The sequence below is a fragment of the Branchiostoma lanceolatum genome, chromosome 8 (genome assembly GCF_035083965.1).
Source record: "Branchiostoma lanceolatum isolate klBraLanc5 chromosome 8, klBraLanc5.hap2, whole genome shotgun sequence".
In the NCBI taxonomy this organism is placed as follows: domain Eukaryota; kingdom Metazoa; phylum Chordata; class Leptocardii; order Amphioxiformes; family Branchiostomatidae; genus Branchiostoma; species Branchiostoma lanceolatum.
In genome coordinates this window covers 5,742,508-5,754,687 of record NC_089729.1, presented here as the reverse complement: position 1 = coordinate 5,754,687, position 12,180 = coordinate 5,742,508, and the positions used below count along the sequence as shown (strand labels likewise).

At 41.4% G+C, this 12,180-nt stretch overlaps 3 protein-coding genes across 3 annotated transcripts; 2 read left to right on the top strand and 1 right to left on the bottom strand.

The window, feature by feature from the left end:
* Nucleotides 1-4: 4 nt before the first annotated feature.
* On the bottom strand, nt 5-2,245 carry LOC136440529 (uncharacterized). Its single transcript, XM_066436578.1, has 4 exons — nt 1,393-2,245; nt 625-1,076; nt 112-276; nt 5-32 (listed from the first exon to the last, which is right to left on the bottom strand). The coding sequence occupies exons 1-4, from the start codon at nt 2,029-2,031 to the stop codon at nt 5-7; spliced, it is 1,284 nt and encodes a 427-aa protein (XP_066292675.1). The 5' UTR covers nt 2,032-2,245.
* Nucleotides 2,246-2,727: 482 nt separating this feature from the next.
* On the top strand, nt 2,728-4,380 carry LOC136440153 (uncharacterized). Its single transcript, XM_066436007.1, has 2 exons — nt 2,728-3,043; nt 3,424-4,380. Exons 1-2 carry the CDS (start codon nt 2,840-2,842, stop codon nt 3,625-3,627), a joined length of 408 nt encoding a protein of 135 aa, XP_066292104.1. The 5' UTR covers nt 2,728-2,839; the 3' UTR covers nt 3,628-4,380.
* A 537-nt stretch (nt 4,381-4,917) lies between these two features.
* LOC136440152 (zinc transporter ZIP11-like) lies at nt 4,918-10,869 on the top strand. The gene is made up of 9 exons (XM_066436006.1): nt 4,918-5,157; nt 6,482-6,520; nt 6,970-7,137; nt 7,432-7,549; nt 7,940-8,143; nt 8,424-8,493; nt 8,823-8,921; nt 9,294-9,452; nt 10,030-10,869. The coding sequence occupies exons 1-9, from the start codon at nt 5,050-5,052 to the stop codon at nt 10,106-10,108; spliced, it is 1,044 nt and encodes a 347-aa protein (XP_066292103.1). The 5' UTR covers nt 4,918-5,049; the 3' UTR covers nt 10,109-10,869.
* Nucleotides 10,870-12,180: the final 1,311 nt, after the last annotated feature.

Genomic DNA, 12,180 nt, shown 5'->3' with positions numbered 1-12,180 from the left:
AGCATTAGTTCACCGAGGTATCAAACGATCGTCTTTTGAGAAAACCCATAAAACATAACCTTATAAAAAGAAACAATTGGTTTTGTCAAACCTAATTGTGCCATAGCCCACCTGTTTTCAAACATGATATCAGGTTCCAGGTAGAAGAGCGTGGTGGGTGTGACGATGACGCGGCGCACGAAGCGGAGGGTGGCCGGGAGGGACAACTCCTGAGGACCCAGCTGCACGTCACTTCCGGACAGGAGCCCGTCAAATGCTTTCGATATATCTGCAAACCTGTTAGGTGACAAAGCCACGCCATCTTATCTTTCAGGCAGTACAAAGATATCAACAAAAATAAACTTTGAAGTAACGGCAAAGAAAATTGAACTGTTGACTGGAATTGACAGATTTTACTGTCACCAGGCTAGATGTTCGGAACTATAGATATGCCAATGGTAAAATACAATTAAGTCATCCATCCGTGTGTGAGGAAGGAAATTCACGGTATGCAACATTCATGGCAGCTTCTTCTTAGGTCACCACTTCTATCTGCTACACACTCCCTTGGCAGCTAGCTGATACAGTATATACAGTATATGATATCATGGAAATTTAGAATGGACATTAGGGAAGTCCTTTAACCTGTTCTTGTCTACGATGTGGATGATCCTGTACAGTACATCCGCAACGACACCCTCTCCCTCTTCCCTTTCCAGCCTCTCCAATTTGAGACATAGCTCCGACTGCATCTGATCTCGTACCGAGAAACCTCTCGACAGCAGAACCTGCATCGCGTACACACCGGCAAATCCATGCAGCCTGGGCTCGGCAGGGGGCGCTGGTGTTGGTCTCTTAATATTTTCAACGGCACGGGTGAACAGGTAGTGCGCTTCGAATCCGCACCTCCCACACAGCCGACTGAGAATCTGATGTGTGATGTTGTTCCAGCGGGTTTCATTGGTGATATCAAGCTTCAGACAGGAGGCGTTACCGAATATCTGAGCAGAGCGAACCCAGAGACCTGTCCTGCGGGTCCAAACCGTCTTCTCGTCCACCATAGCCAGCGATCTAACAGCAAAAGGGGCTCGGCTAATCTACAAGAAACATACAGACACTGTTGTTTTACCTGTTTAACACATTTCGGCAAACTTACAGTCATTGGCAGCCAGACAATCAACATTTATACGTTTATTGGAAGATCACCATCACACCTTGGCTATATTTGTCGGTTCACGCAAAATAAGGCGCCAGGTGACCTAGACGCCTGCACCGTTTAGGGCAGTTCCAGAAGGTCTCGCTCTCCACCTCTAACGTAGGGAAGCATATACATAAAAGTACCACTTCCAAATTGCTGACGATTGTAGTTTTGCAGTTCTCGAGTGACCAAGAACAATTAAGTTTTGTACCCACCTTCACCCGGTGCTTCAGGAACAGGTACACTGAGGTTTCGGTCTTCTTCTCCGTCACTAGGATGTATTTCTCCAAGTCGTTGTAGCTGATATTCATCCTGTGATTGTACTCATTGAATATGTCTGAGAATGCTCGAAAGTACACTGTTAGTTCCTTCCTATCATGCTCAAATGACAACTGATTTTCAGACACTTGACTTGTTTCATGATCATAGTGGCTAACAAACGTGCTTCTTCCACGGAATGCACCGAGGGAGAAACTTTCGTAAATGACATCGTGTGTTACAGCCCGTCTCCCCTTGTCTGAAAGTACCTTTCCACTGCTTGTTGTCAGCCATGGATAACTCTCGTCTGCCGAGATGTCGGGTGGATCTGTGCACCATGCTCGTCTTAATTTCGCGTAGAATTGTTCAGGATCTGACGGAGATGTATCCGCGGGTTCTAACGCAAAGTCGATATTCGTTGGTTCCTCATTGTACATAGTCTGTGGTTTGTTGACAACCTTGAAGGCTCTGACCTTAGCATTCCTTCTGACGCGGGCTAACACTCGACGTTCGATCAAGGGATCCCAAGAGTCCACAGAAACCCTAGTTTTTACGGTAACGTGTTGTCCATGTTGAAAGTTGTCCACTCGCCACATGTTTGCTGGTAAATGCTAATCTGATGATAGATTAACAGAGAAAAAATACACCTATTATTTACTGCTCATGCCGAAGTCACAAGCGATACTTCCCGGTCGGGTCCACCTTGAGCGTATACGTATTCACAACTTCATAGCTAGTCCCTTTACACGGCCATCAGTAGATAATGCATGCCCTTGTTGTTTAGAACAAGACGTATACGTACAAACCTTTGAAATAAGACAGCACAGCATTTCAGTCAGCAGGGTTGAGTACTAACTTAGTAATACGTAGTTGGAAACCCCCATACAGGTAACTGATACCATAGAAACAACGGGTAATCCCCTACAGTCGACCTCGGCAGGACCGAATACATGTCATGTTGAGAAAGAGCTCCTTCGCTCTAACGGAATGTAGCAGAATTGTAAATACATGTATTGGGCAAATGCTCAACTTCCTTCCGAGACACTATCCACTGTAAAGGAATGAATTTGAAAGATTTCCTCGCTACTGGTGACGTTACCTGCGCACTCTGATATCTGATAAACGGACAAGGGGGACAAACGAAACTTAAAGCCACGTGATAATATAAGTACTCAACCAAGTGCAGCAATTTTATCATATATAAAAAAACACACAAGATAAACCCTACTAAAAACCTGGAACATTTGCTCCAAATCGACGATATGAGGACTATCGAGTCCAGGCCAAATAGTCCGATCCGGTGTGGAGTATTCATTTGAAAACAATTCCCGCTTGGGTGAACTCTTCGTCAAATTCTTCCAGTACATCAGTTCCCACGCGTTTAAAGAGTCGACTGCCAGTGTGATGTTGGGGGGCGCGCACGTCTTGTTGGAGGAGACCAGCAGACAGAACATCCAGATTAAGGCACTGCGGACGTACCACATGCTGTCTCAAACGGGGGACATAAGAGAGGTTATCGACGCCGAGGCTGTGCACGCCGAGGAGGAATTTGTGGCACAGATACCTCCGAACGTCTGGAGAAACCACGTCAAGGACAGGCTGACTGAGGTATGCAAGTTCAAGCTCGGTAGATAACCTTACGTTAGATGTCAGTAAGTCAGTTGTATTTCGAATAACCCCAACTCAAGTCTGGTCTGTACTACCAATCCATCCTCCGTAGTTACCGCTGGCTCATTCTTTTCGATTTCGTTCCATGGTGAGCAAGCGAAAAGAATGATTCAGCTGCAGCGGCGGGTAGCACCCATGCTCCATGGTGGGAGCAAGGAGGTTTTGGGAGCTACCCAAACTGGTTAGAAATTAATTTATGAGCATCCCTTGATTACTGTACTTTTCTAGGTTTCCATATTTGTGAAGGGCGGTCATAATTGATCACTTTTTGACTTGTGAGGCGTTTCTTTGGTGCTCATGTTGTTTATTTTTGCCCGCAGGTTCAGCAGTCTATCGAGCAGGAGACCGGTGCAGAGGTGCAAGTTCGTCGACTGACGAGAAACAGGGGACCAGCACGGGGCCAACTGTACGCCTACGGAACAATGGACTCCATCAGACGTGTACAGTTATGCATGGAACGTCTGATCCAACAGTACAACTATCGGAGACCGTACCGTAGAGGAGGAAGACCCTTCAAATTTTGAAGCGTTGATAATGACATTTCATCCTGAATAAAAAGACTCTTTTTACACAACCAAGTGATTTATTCAACCGACGTTTCGGTGACCATCTGTCACCTTCCTCAGGGCAAGTTTGACTGGTTCACATGGTTTAAAACTTGGTGAATAGATCACTAACTAACTGACTTGGTTGTGTAATATCTTTATTCATTGACTTATCAACCTGACGAAACTATTCACGGACATTTCATCCTGCATATCTATATCATTACATGTACATCTATATAGTAGGCTGTTACACTAAATGACAACGAAGTCATGGATTGGTCACGGAATGTTCTGCGTGTTAGGCTCGCTCTCCTTTTTAATTTTACATCTCCCATTATCATACCCGTTTTGCACTTTTCTAAGACAAGAATGAATCTAGCCTGGGTGTCATCCTTTTTATCTAGTTTGTGGGGGCTCCCAAACTCAAACACGGTTGGTTCGCGGCGAGTATGGGTGCTGCGGAAAACCCTCTAGCACCAAGGCTAAAACGAATCAGGCACAAAGACGAAACGTACCATCTATTTCTACCAGCAAAAATGTAACAGTTTACTAGTATTTCCTGGTAGGCTGGTAATAATATCTAAAGGATTATCAGCCCATCCTGAGCGTTAGTCGTAGTAGTAGTTGTAGTAGAAACGCGAAACACGAAGATCAATCAAGGTCAATGTAAACCAGATGTCCACGTCCTCGTAACATATGTAGGAAATAAAGCATCCAAGTTGCGTTCAACCATTTACTCGTATACTTTGTGCCCATCATACGTATCAAATGAAAAGAAATATGAAATTCTGTGATAAACTGTGTTATTTTTGCAAACAGATTTTAGTCTACGCTTGGGCTGAAGAGCTAGTTACATGTACATGGTCCCTGCATGCCTATATTAGCCTGGATTCCAAACCTATTATAGCTTCCGAGTCTCCTCTTGGGAGCTAACGTTATAATAGATTTGGATTCCAGGCTATGCCTATAACCAAGGAGGTTTTATATAGTATGTAGGTACCGGTTGGTGGAGGTCAGTGACCCCGTGGCACTACCGTCGTCCCTGAGTAGGCTATTACACTATATCTATAGGGGTGTGTTGTATATTTCGGACAGACAATTTAGTAGCAAAGTCAAAAATAGCCTGCTAGCTCTTTCGTTCTTCAATAACTTTATCTCCTAAAACCACATATATTTTAATGTCATTTGATATTTCATCGGTAAATACTAGACTACAGACATAGAGAACGCCATACTTACATAATCTTTCTCCCCATTTCAGGGAATGGAAGTGTCCATATAGTCTTCGGCGCCATTTTCTTTTTGCTCTGTTGGAAAGTGTGTCCGACAGCAGCATATTCTGTCGCCACCGAAGGTTTCTGTTTTTCCCGACTGTGTTATTTCTAGCCTGGTGTAGACATGATCGCGGGGCAGCACCCCGTGGTACAGGCGCTGTTGGGAACGCTGCTGACCTGGGGCCTGACTGCGCTCGGAGCGGCTCTGGTGTTCGTCTTCACAACTGGCAAGGTGTGTGTGTTTGAAAACTTGGCACGAACTACTGAACATTTATCAGTCTACGTCTCATAAGCAAGGGTCTTGTATGAAAACAACTTTATCGACTTAGGAACACACCACTATGAGCAATATTTATGTCAATGTTGTTTATCAAGCTGCTATGAATTTCTAAATTCCCGGCTGGCGGCTTTGCAAAAAAAGTTTCTGTAAAAATATGTTCAACTCTTAATTCATTCGCATCGAATCGTATATAAACGTTATACATAAACCAACCTTGCATAAACCATGGCGTACAGATGTTCGCCTGTACTACAAACTCTGAGCCATATACTAGTATAGTTTAATATCGATATGATGAAATGAATATAATTTCAATGACCGAGGTTGTATAATGACCTAGTTTCCTTGCTGTGTGTGTGTGTACAGGGGGGGGGGGGGGGGGGGGGGGGGGGGGAATGTTCCTTTGTACATGTAACGTGTACATCCTGGAGTGACGTGGCCCTACACTGAGCCAGAGCCATTCTGCAGTTCACAGCTGGCGCCGCTGTTTGTGTTTCACTGTTTGGCCTTTCATTGTTCCATCTCTCATCCACCCATTATTAGTGGCACTTACAAGTGTATATACAGAGCCCACAAATACTAGAAAAAGTGGGACTTTTCGTCTTCCACTGCCTCCAAAAAAGAAGTCAAACCCAGCTAGTTTAGATATAGCCAACAATTGTATTTAGTACCAGTAGCCTATTGTTACAACAAAGTCAGACACAGTTTACTGACTCATGTATGTTTTTCCCTATGTTTTTACCATGTATTTGCAATTAGCCCACGGGCATGAACTTGCAATAAACTTCTATATTATTTATATGATAAGCACCCCCAATAATCTTTGTATGTGTTGCAAAGTCATGTTATGCAGAAATGTTTTCATCATGATTGACAGCATCTCTGTTTGTTTCATTGTGCCTAATTGTATTTGATTATGACTTTACCAATGCATTTACTGATGTGGAGCTGTGGTGTTACACTGTGTATACTATAACCAAGGACATTATCCCTATACAATGCCCTTGCTATAACTACAAGCCCAGTCATTGCACTTATATTATAAATGTTTAGTTTGTTGTGTTTTAAAGACAATGCAGATTATAAGCACAAAGACAAACAATCTAAAAATAAAAGAGACTAATATGCTCTAATATGCTGCTGTATTCTTTATATACTTTATGTCCTCCACACGCTAGACAGAGAAAAGTGTGTTCTTTATTGATTTATAAGTTATAAATCAATAAAGAACACACTTTTCTCTGTTTTACTACTGGTTTATTTTTTTCCTTATCAGAGGAAAGTTCTGGATGCCAGTCTTGGTTTTGCAGCAGGGGTAAGTCATCTGAAAAATCAAAACATACTCAAAGTTATGATAAAACAGTCAAAAGTAAATAAAAGTAGATAGTAGTCAAGCCAATGGACCAACAAGCAAGCAAGGATCACACTTACATATACCTGTTTGGCTGCTTCTGATGGCAGACACAAAATAATCAAGTACACAAAGGATATTTAGCTATGATAAGTCTCTCAAAATTCTGGATATTCAATCAGTATAGATTACGAAGGTTTTGCTCTTAAACTAGGCAGTTGTCATCGCTGAATTATTTTGTTACTTTTGCATATGTAACGTTACTGCTTTAATCTAACAGAATTGCGAAGGTATACTAAGAAAGAATATAATCTGCATTGTCTTTAAAACACAACAAACTAAAACTAAACTCTTCAAAGCAAAACACTGCTTTCCCCTCAGTAGAACCTGATAAGATATGATTCCATTTCCAGGTGATGCTTGCTGCCTCCTACTGGTCTCTGTTGTCTCCTGCTATAGAGATGGCTGAACAGTCCCAGACGTATGGGGTACATGGAGAGTTTGCCTTCATCCCTGTTGCCATTGGTTTTGCCCTCGGGGCAGTGTTTGTCTACATGTCTGATGTCTTCCTCCCCTACCTGGTGAATACTTTATGACTTTCTTAGGTGCACACAATGTACTATTACTAGATAAATCAATAACTTGCTTGAACACAGCAACTTTCTTAAATAGGCTGTTGGAAGATGTATTTTGTCCTCCACACGCTAGACATAATTTTCTTCTAGAGGAAAGGTATTTTGTTTTCATAACCTGAACAAGGGACTAAAAAACTGTATTGTGCTTTGATAATGATGTTAAGGTATCAAGTCAAGTTATTGGTCCTCTATTAAGGTACAGATTATATGATGCTATCAGTATGTTGGTCTTGCATATAGGGTGTGTCATCTCCAAATGTTGCCCTGGCGTTGTCATCAGAAGAAAAGTTCCACGCAGAAGAGGGAGACTTCACAAGTGTCGCTGCAGAACCTCCACAGGAATCCTCACTTTCCATTGGTTTGTGTTGCATGTGGTATTCATTTTTAGATTGTTTATTCTACGTTAAGTAAGGTATATAAACACGTCTTCCCAAGCCTGATTTAAGTTTTAGAAAGTTACCAGATGATTGAATGCCCTGTTCTGTCAACTTGTATTGAATTGTCTATAAGTTTGGATTATCAGTACAGATTAAACTTTTCATAAACTATTAGATGAACTTATAGGGTAGCTGGAGATTTACCATTAAAATGTAACATTATGAGAACAATTACAAGTATGTATTTCATAGACTTCAAATTTTCAAAGGCAAATGTTATTAGACTAGTTTTTCATACCCAAAAAAGATGTTTTGTATTTCATTTCATGAAACAGAATATTGGATTTTATCTTATTTTTTCCTTACCACAGAAAATGGTGAAGCTTTGTCTCCAAACACCCCAAAAGGCCCCACACACAGGAGGAAGACCTCCGAGTCCCACAAGGTGGCCCTCAGCACAGGTGAAGAGGAGGAGGCGTCATCCTTCAATGATGAGAGAAAAGCCCGCCAAGCTTCCATGAGTTGGAAGAGAATAATGTTGTTGATCATTGCTATCACAGTACATAACATTCCAGGTGTGTGGAACAGCAAGATTGATTCTTAGTTTGTTTGTTTGTTTGAATCTTTATTTATTCATGAGAAGCTCAAATCAGCCTGCAGGCCACATTTTCATTGAGGTCATGAGGGAAGAGGTGAGGCAAGGGTCAGACAAAATGGTTTGCACTTCTGGTTTTGGACAATTAAGTGCTGTCTCTTTGCATGTAAATTGTGACCTTTTTTTTAAATACATGTATATATATATCTGTACTTAAATGGTACCATTATCATCATGATTTTATTCACTTGCTACTTTAGAGGGACTTGCAGTTGGTGTTGGCTTTGCTGCTGTTGGTAAAACACCTGCTGCAACATTTGAAAGTGCCAGGTGAGTTTTTGTGATCAGTGATAATTGTGTAAAGATGTATGATCAGTACAACTAAGTTGTTAAGAACAGTACCATTCAGGGCTTAGATGTGTTGAAAATTCGATAAACAGACTTGAACAGAGTCCATTCTGCTGCAGTACTGAATCCAATATCAATCCCCCCTCAATTATTCTGAAAACCAGCTTCTAAACTGATGCATTGAGTCAATAACATTTTATTTTTTGCACTTTTACAATACACTTTTTTATAATCTATTGTTTTGAAGTTGTCAGATAATGCATCAGTTTAGAAGCTGATTTTCAGAACAATGTTTTTTGTTTGTCTGCTAGGAATCTGGCATGGGGAATTGGAATACAAAATTTCCCAGAAGGCCTTGCTGTCAGTTTACCCCTGAGGGGTTCTGGGATGTCTGTGTGGAAAAGCTTTTGGTAAGTATGGGACTTAACAGTGGTCAATCCTTAGCAAAAAGAAAAGAAAAGAAAATTATACTTCTTTACATCTTCATGATATTAAAGTGATAAGATGGAAGAGGAATTCCATTCCATTTAGATGGTCCAAAAGTATACACTAAAAATAACAGGTGTCAAAATCAAAAAACAAATTTGTAACAGATTTAAACAATTGTTTCCATGAAGTTTGTCTTTCATTCTGTATTGTATATGTGGTGAAGTTCCCCAGTTTTCCTTGGCAGTTAGAGAAAAAAATAGAAATATAAAAAGAAAGAAATCCATATGTTTATAAGTTGTGAAAACTTGTGGTACCTACCCATTATATTGGCGAATGACAACTTGTCTCTGTAGGTATGGCCAGTTGAGTGGGATGGTGGAGCCTATAGCAGGAGTGTTTGGTGCTGTTGCCATGGTAATAGCAGAGCCCCTCCTCCCATATGCTCTGGCCTTTGCAGCAGGCGCCATGGTGTATGTTGTCGTAGATGACATCGTTCCAGAGGCGAATACAAGGTGAGAAGGACCATTGGGCCTACTTGTAGCTTTGCATGTATAAAATCACATCTGAATGCTGATAAGGTGTTGCTGTTTTACAAGCTAGTAATACTTTGTCATACCGGTTAAAGGCAGGCTAAACTTAATTTCGTAAAGCATACTGCAGTATGTTAAATATACCACTAAGACCAGTTCCGACTTCTTTTACATGAGTCCATCATAGATTAGCGTTTTTACAATATTTGAAATTCGCGGTGTGGTGATGTAATACTGGCGATGTCCAAAGACCTTTGACCTTTGTGACGTCAGATTCCGAGTCGGCCACACCTGCACCATAGGAATTGCTCCAGACGCCATTCCTCCGACTCGGAATCTGACTTCACAAAGGTCAAAGGGCTTTGGACATTGCCAGTATTACATCACCAAACCGCGAATTTGAAATGTTGTAAACACGCTAATCTATGATGGACTAGTGTAAAACAAGTCAGAACTGGTCTTAGTGGTACATTTAACATACTGCAGTATACTTTACGAAATTAAGTTTAGCCTGCCTTTAAATATAATGAATTTAAATGATGTTTGTTTCTTTCTTCAGTGGCAATGCCAAACTGGCGTCGTGGGGGTGCATTGTGGGATTCATCGTCATGATGTCATTGGACGTCGGTCTAGGCTGATGTCTACGACCGACAAATTAACTTGTTATGTATGAAGGGCTTGTACTTCCTCAGGTAACTATGGTAGGATGGAGTCTGTCTAAATCATGTAACTACTTTAGAAACAAGGAACTTTATCCCCATAAAGTGTGGCAAACCAGCTTTACATAGGCTGGTCCTATTACATTGATCACTAAAGCTGTCCCAAAGTACCGATTCTTCTCTACAGTGGTTACAGTGAAGATAGAATTACAGTATTGAAAGCTTTTAGATTATATTGTGACAGAAGCAAACTTAGCATCTTTTGGTGCCAACTACATGTAGTATTTTTGTGTGATACCTTTTTGCCTCCTTTAGTTAATCTGTTTATAAGTTACTTTCTTCTTTGTGACAAACAATTCTAACTGTGCTTTGGTAGGATGTTAGCTTGAATATCACATCAAACATATCTATCATTTACGCATAATGTAAGCAATGAGTGTCCATGTTGTAATGAGATGTGTTGACAAGTGAGACTGACAATAATCTAATTAAGCTGCAATATTGAGCAAATGTTACTTAGAATCATAAATCTGATATATAGTAATACATATACATTACTACAAGAAAGTGGTAGTTTAATTTGTAAAGTTATTCAATACAAGAGTATGATTGTAATCATGAAAATATATTGTTCAGTGTACCTGGGCGAAAGAAAATGATAGGGAGTCTTGGAAAATATGCAGAATCAACTTTTTATCATTGTATTTATAGCGTCTGATTAAATCTAAACATATCCCAGACACGTTGTCTTTCACTGTATTTCAATAATCTTCAGTCTTTGTTACTTAAACATTTCTTTCAAGAGTGGAATAATTGCGCATTGTCTGATCTCTCTGAACTACACATAAAGTGATTGAAATATCTCAGCACCTCTAAAAGTACATAAGACGTTACTGGTAAGGCAGACTTGCACGGACGTCAATGAAAGTGCATGTATAGTCTGAACATTTGTTCTCAGGGGTTGTTAGTTTTGTCTTCCAGGTATCTAGTACATGTCACAAGTAACTTAGGTACGAAGCCTGTTATTATACATGGCGCCACATCGTCCTTGTGGAGACATCAGTGAAGATGTCCCTACATCTACTACAGCTTTGGGCCACAAAAGTAGTAAACTAGCCTGAGTGTCATCCTAGTAAGTTTCAGGCTCTCCCTTCACCAAGGTGACCAACACTTGGTCGGTGAAATGAGAGCCGCTGAAACTAACTAGGATGACACTCAGGCTAAAAATAAACCGTCAAATCATTGGAACTGTCGGCAACTTAAGTTAGCTATTATACCGAATCTCCAGTCGAAACCATTGCTTAAGTCTAGGTTTAGCAGGCACTGTAGGGTAAATAAAGACCAACAAAGCCCGGGCTCCACATTCCAACGCGCCGCTCGTAGACCCGGTGGCATCGAGCGATTGTTCTCACAGAGGCGAACAATTTCTTCTGACGTCTGTCTGTCCTGTATGACGTGCAGTCAGACAAACCTCCCTTTGAGGGGTGCGCTTTGCGTGCGACAAAGTCCACTTTTAAGGCGGGAGTTAATTTTGCCATCAGGGGAGTTTTAATTGTGTGGCTGCTGTGTGGTATTGTTGTCAGCCCCCAATAGTCACAAACAAAGGCCCAGTCACGGAGCCCGAACGTCGCGTGAGTCGCGCGAATTTTTGCCCGGCTCGTCTCTTTGTTTTGGCAACGTATTTTGTTCAAGTAGCGTCTTGATCAGTCGGCACGCAAATATTTTGCTTTTTTCGGATCTGAAGAGCTCCCGAAAACCATTGAAAAAGTTGGATGTTACTGGCCAGTCCCCCGAGGAGAGATGTGGACGTGTACTGTGACTAGAACGTGCATCGCTGAAGGGATTTCTTCACTTGTTTGGTGTCGCGTCGTGTTGAGCGGAGCAAGATATGGCAACTTCGCACTGTTCTTCACGGATATAACGGCAGATGTGATGGCTGTGGACAGTTTCCTGAGTGAAAGGACCGAGAAATACTGTCAGGTTTGTGAAGTTTTCCAGAAACAGGCAGTCCAGGTGTATTTTATCCAGGTAGGACCAGGAAAACGTGTAAA

Excerpts from the sequence above, each read along its gene's own strand:
- LOC136440529 (XM_066436578.1), bottom strand. The coding sequence starts at position 2,031 with ATGTGGCGAGTGGACAACTTTCAACATGGACAACACGTTACCGTAAAA. Across the intron at positions 1,077-1,392 it reads TCCTGAAGCACCGGGTGAAG|ATTAGCCGAGCCCCTTTTGC; the intron begins GTGGGTACAAAA and ends TGTTTCTTGTAG. Across the intron at positions 277-624 it reads CACATCGTAGACAAGAACAG|GTTTGCAGATATATCGAAAG; the intron begins GTTAAAGGACTT and ends GTCACCTAACAG.
- LOC136440153 (XM_066436007.1), top strand. The coding sequence starts at position 2,840 with ATGTTGGGGGGCGCGCACGTCTTGTTGGAGGAGACCAGCAGACAGAAC. Across the intron at positions 3,044-3,423 it reads TCAAGGACAGGCTGACTGAG|GTTCAGCAGTCTATCGAGCA; the intron begins GTATGCAAGTTC and ends TTTTGCCCGCAG.
- LOC136440152 (XM_066436006.1), top strand. The coding sequence starts at position 5,050 with ATGATCGCGGGGCAGCACCCCGTGGTACAGGCGCTGTTGGGAACGCTG. Across the intron at positions 6,521-6,969 it reads GTCTTGGTTTTGCAGCAGGG|GTGATGCTTGCTGCCTCCTA; the intron begins GTAAGTCATCTG and ends TTCCATTTCCAG. Across the intron at positions 8,494-8,822 it reads GCAACATTTGAAAGTGCCAG|GAATCTGGCATGGGGAATTG; the intron begins GTGAGTTTTTGT and ends TTTGTCTGCTAG.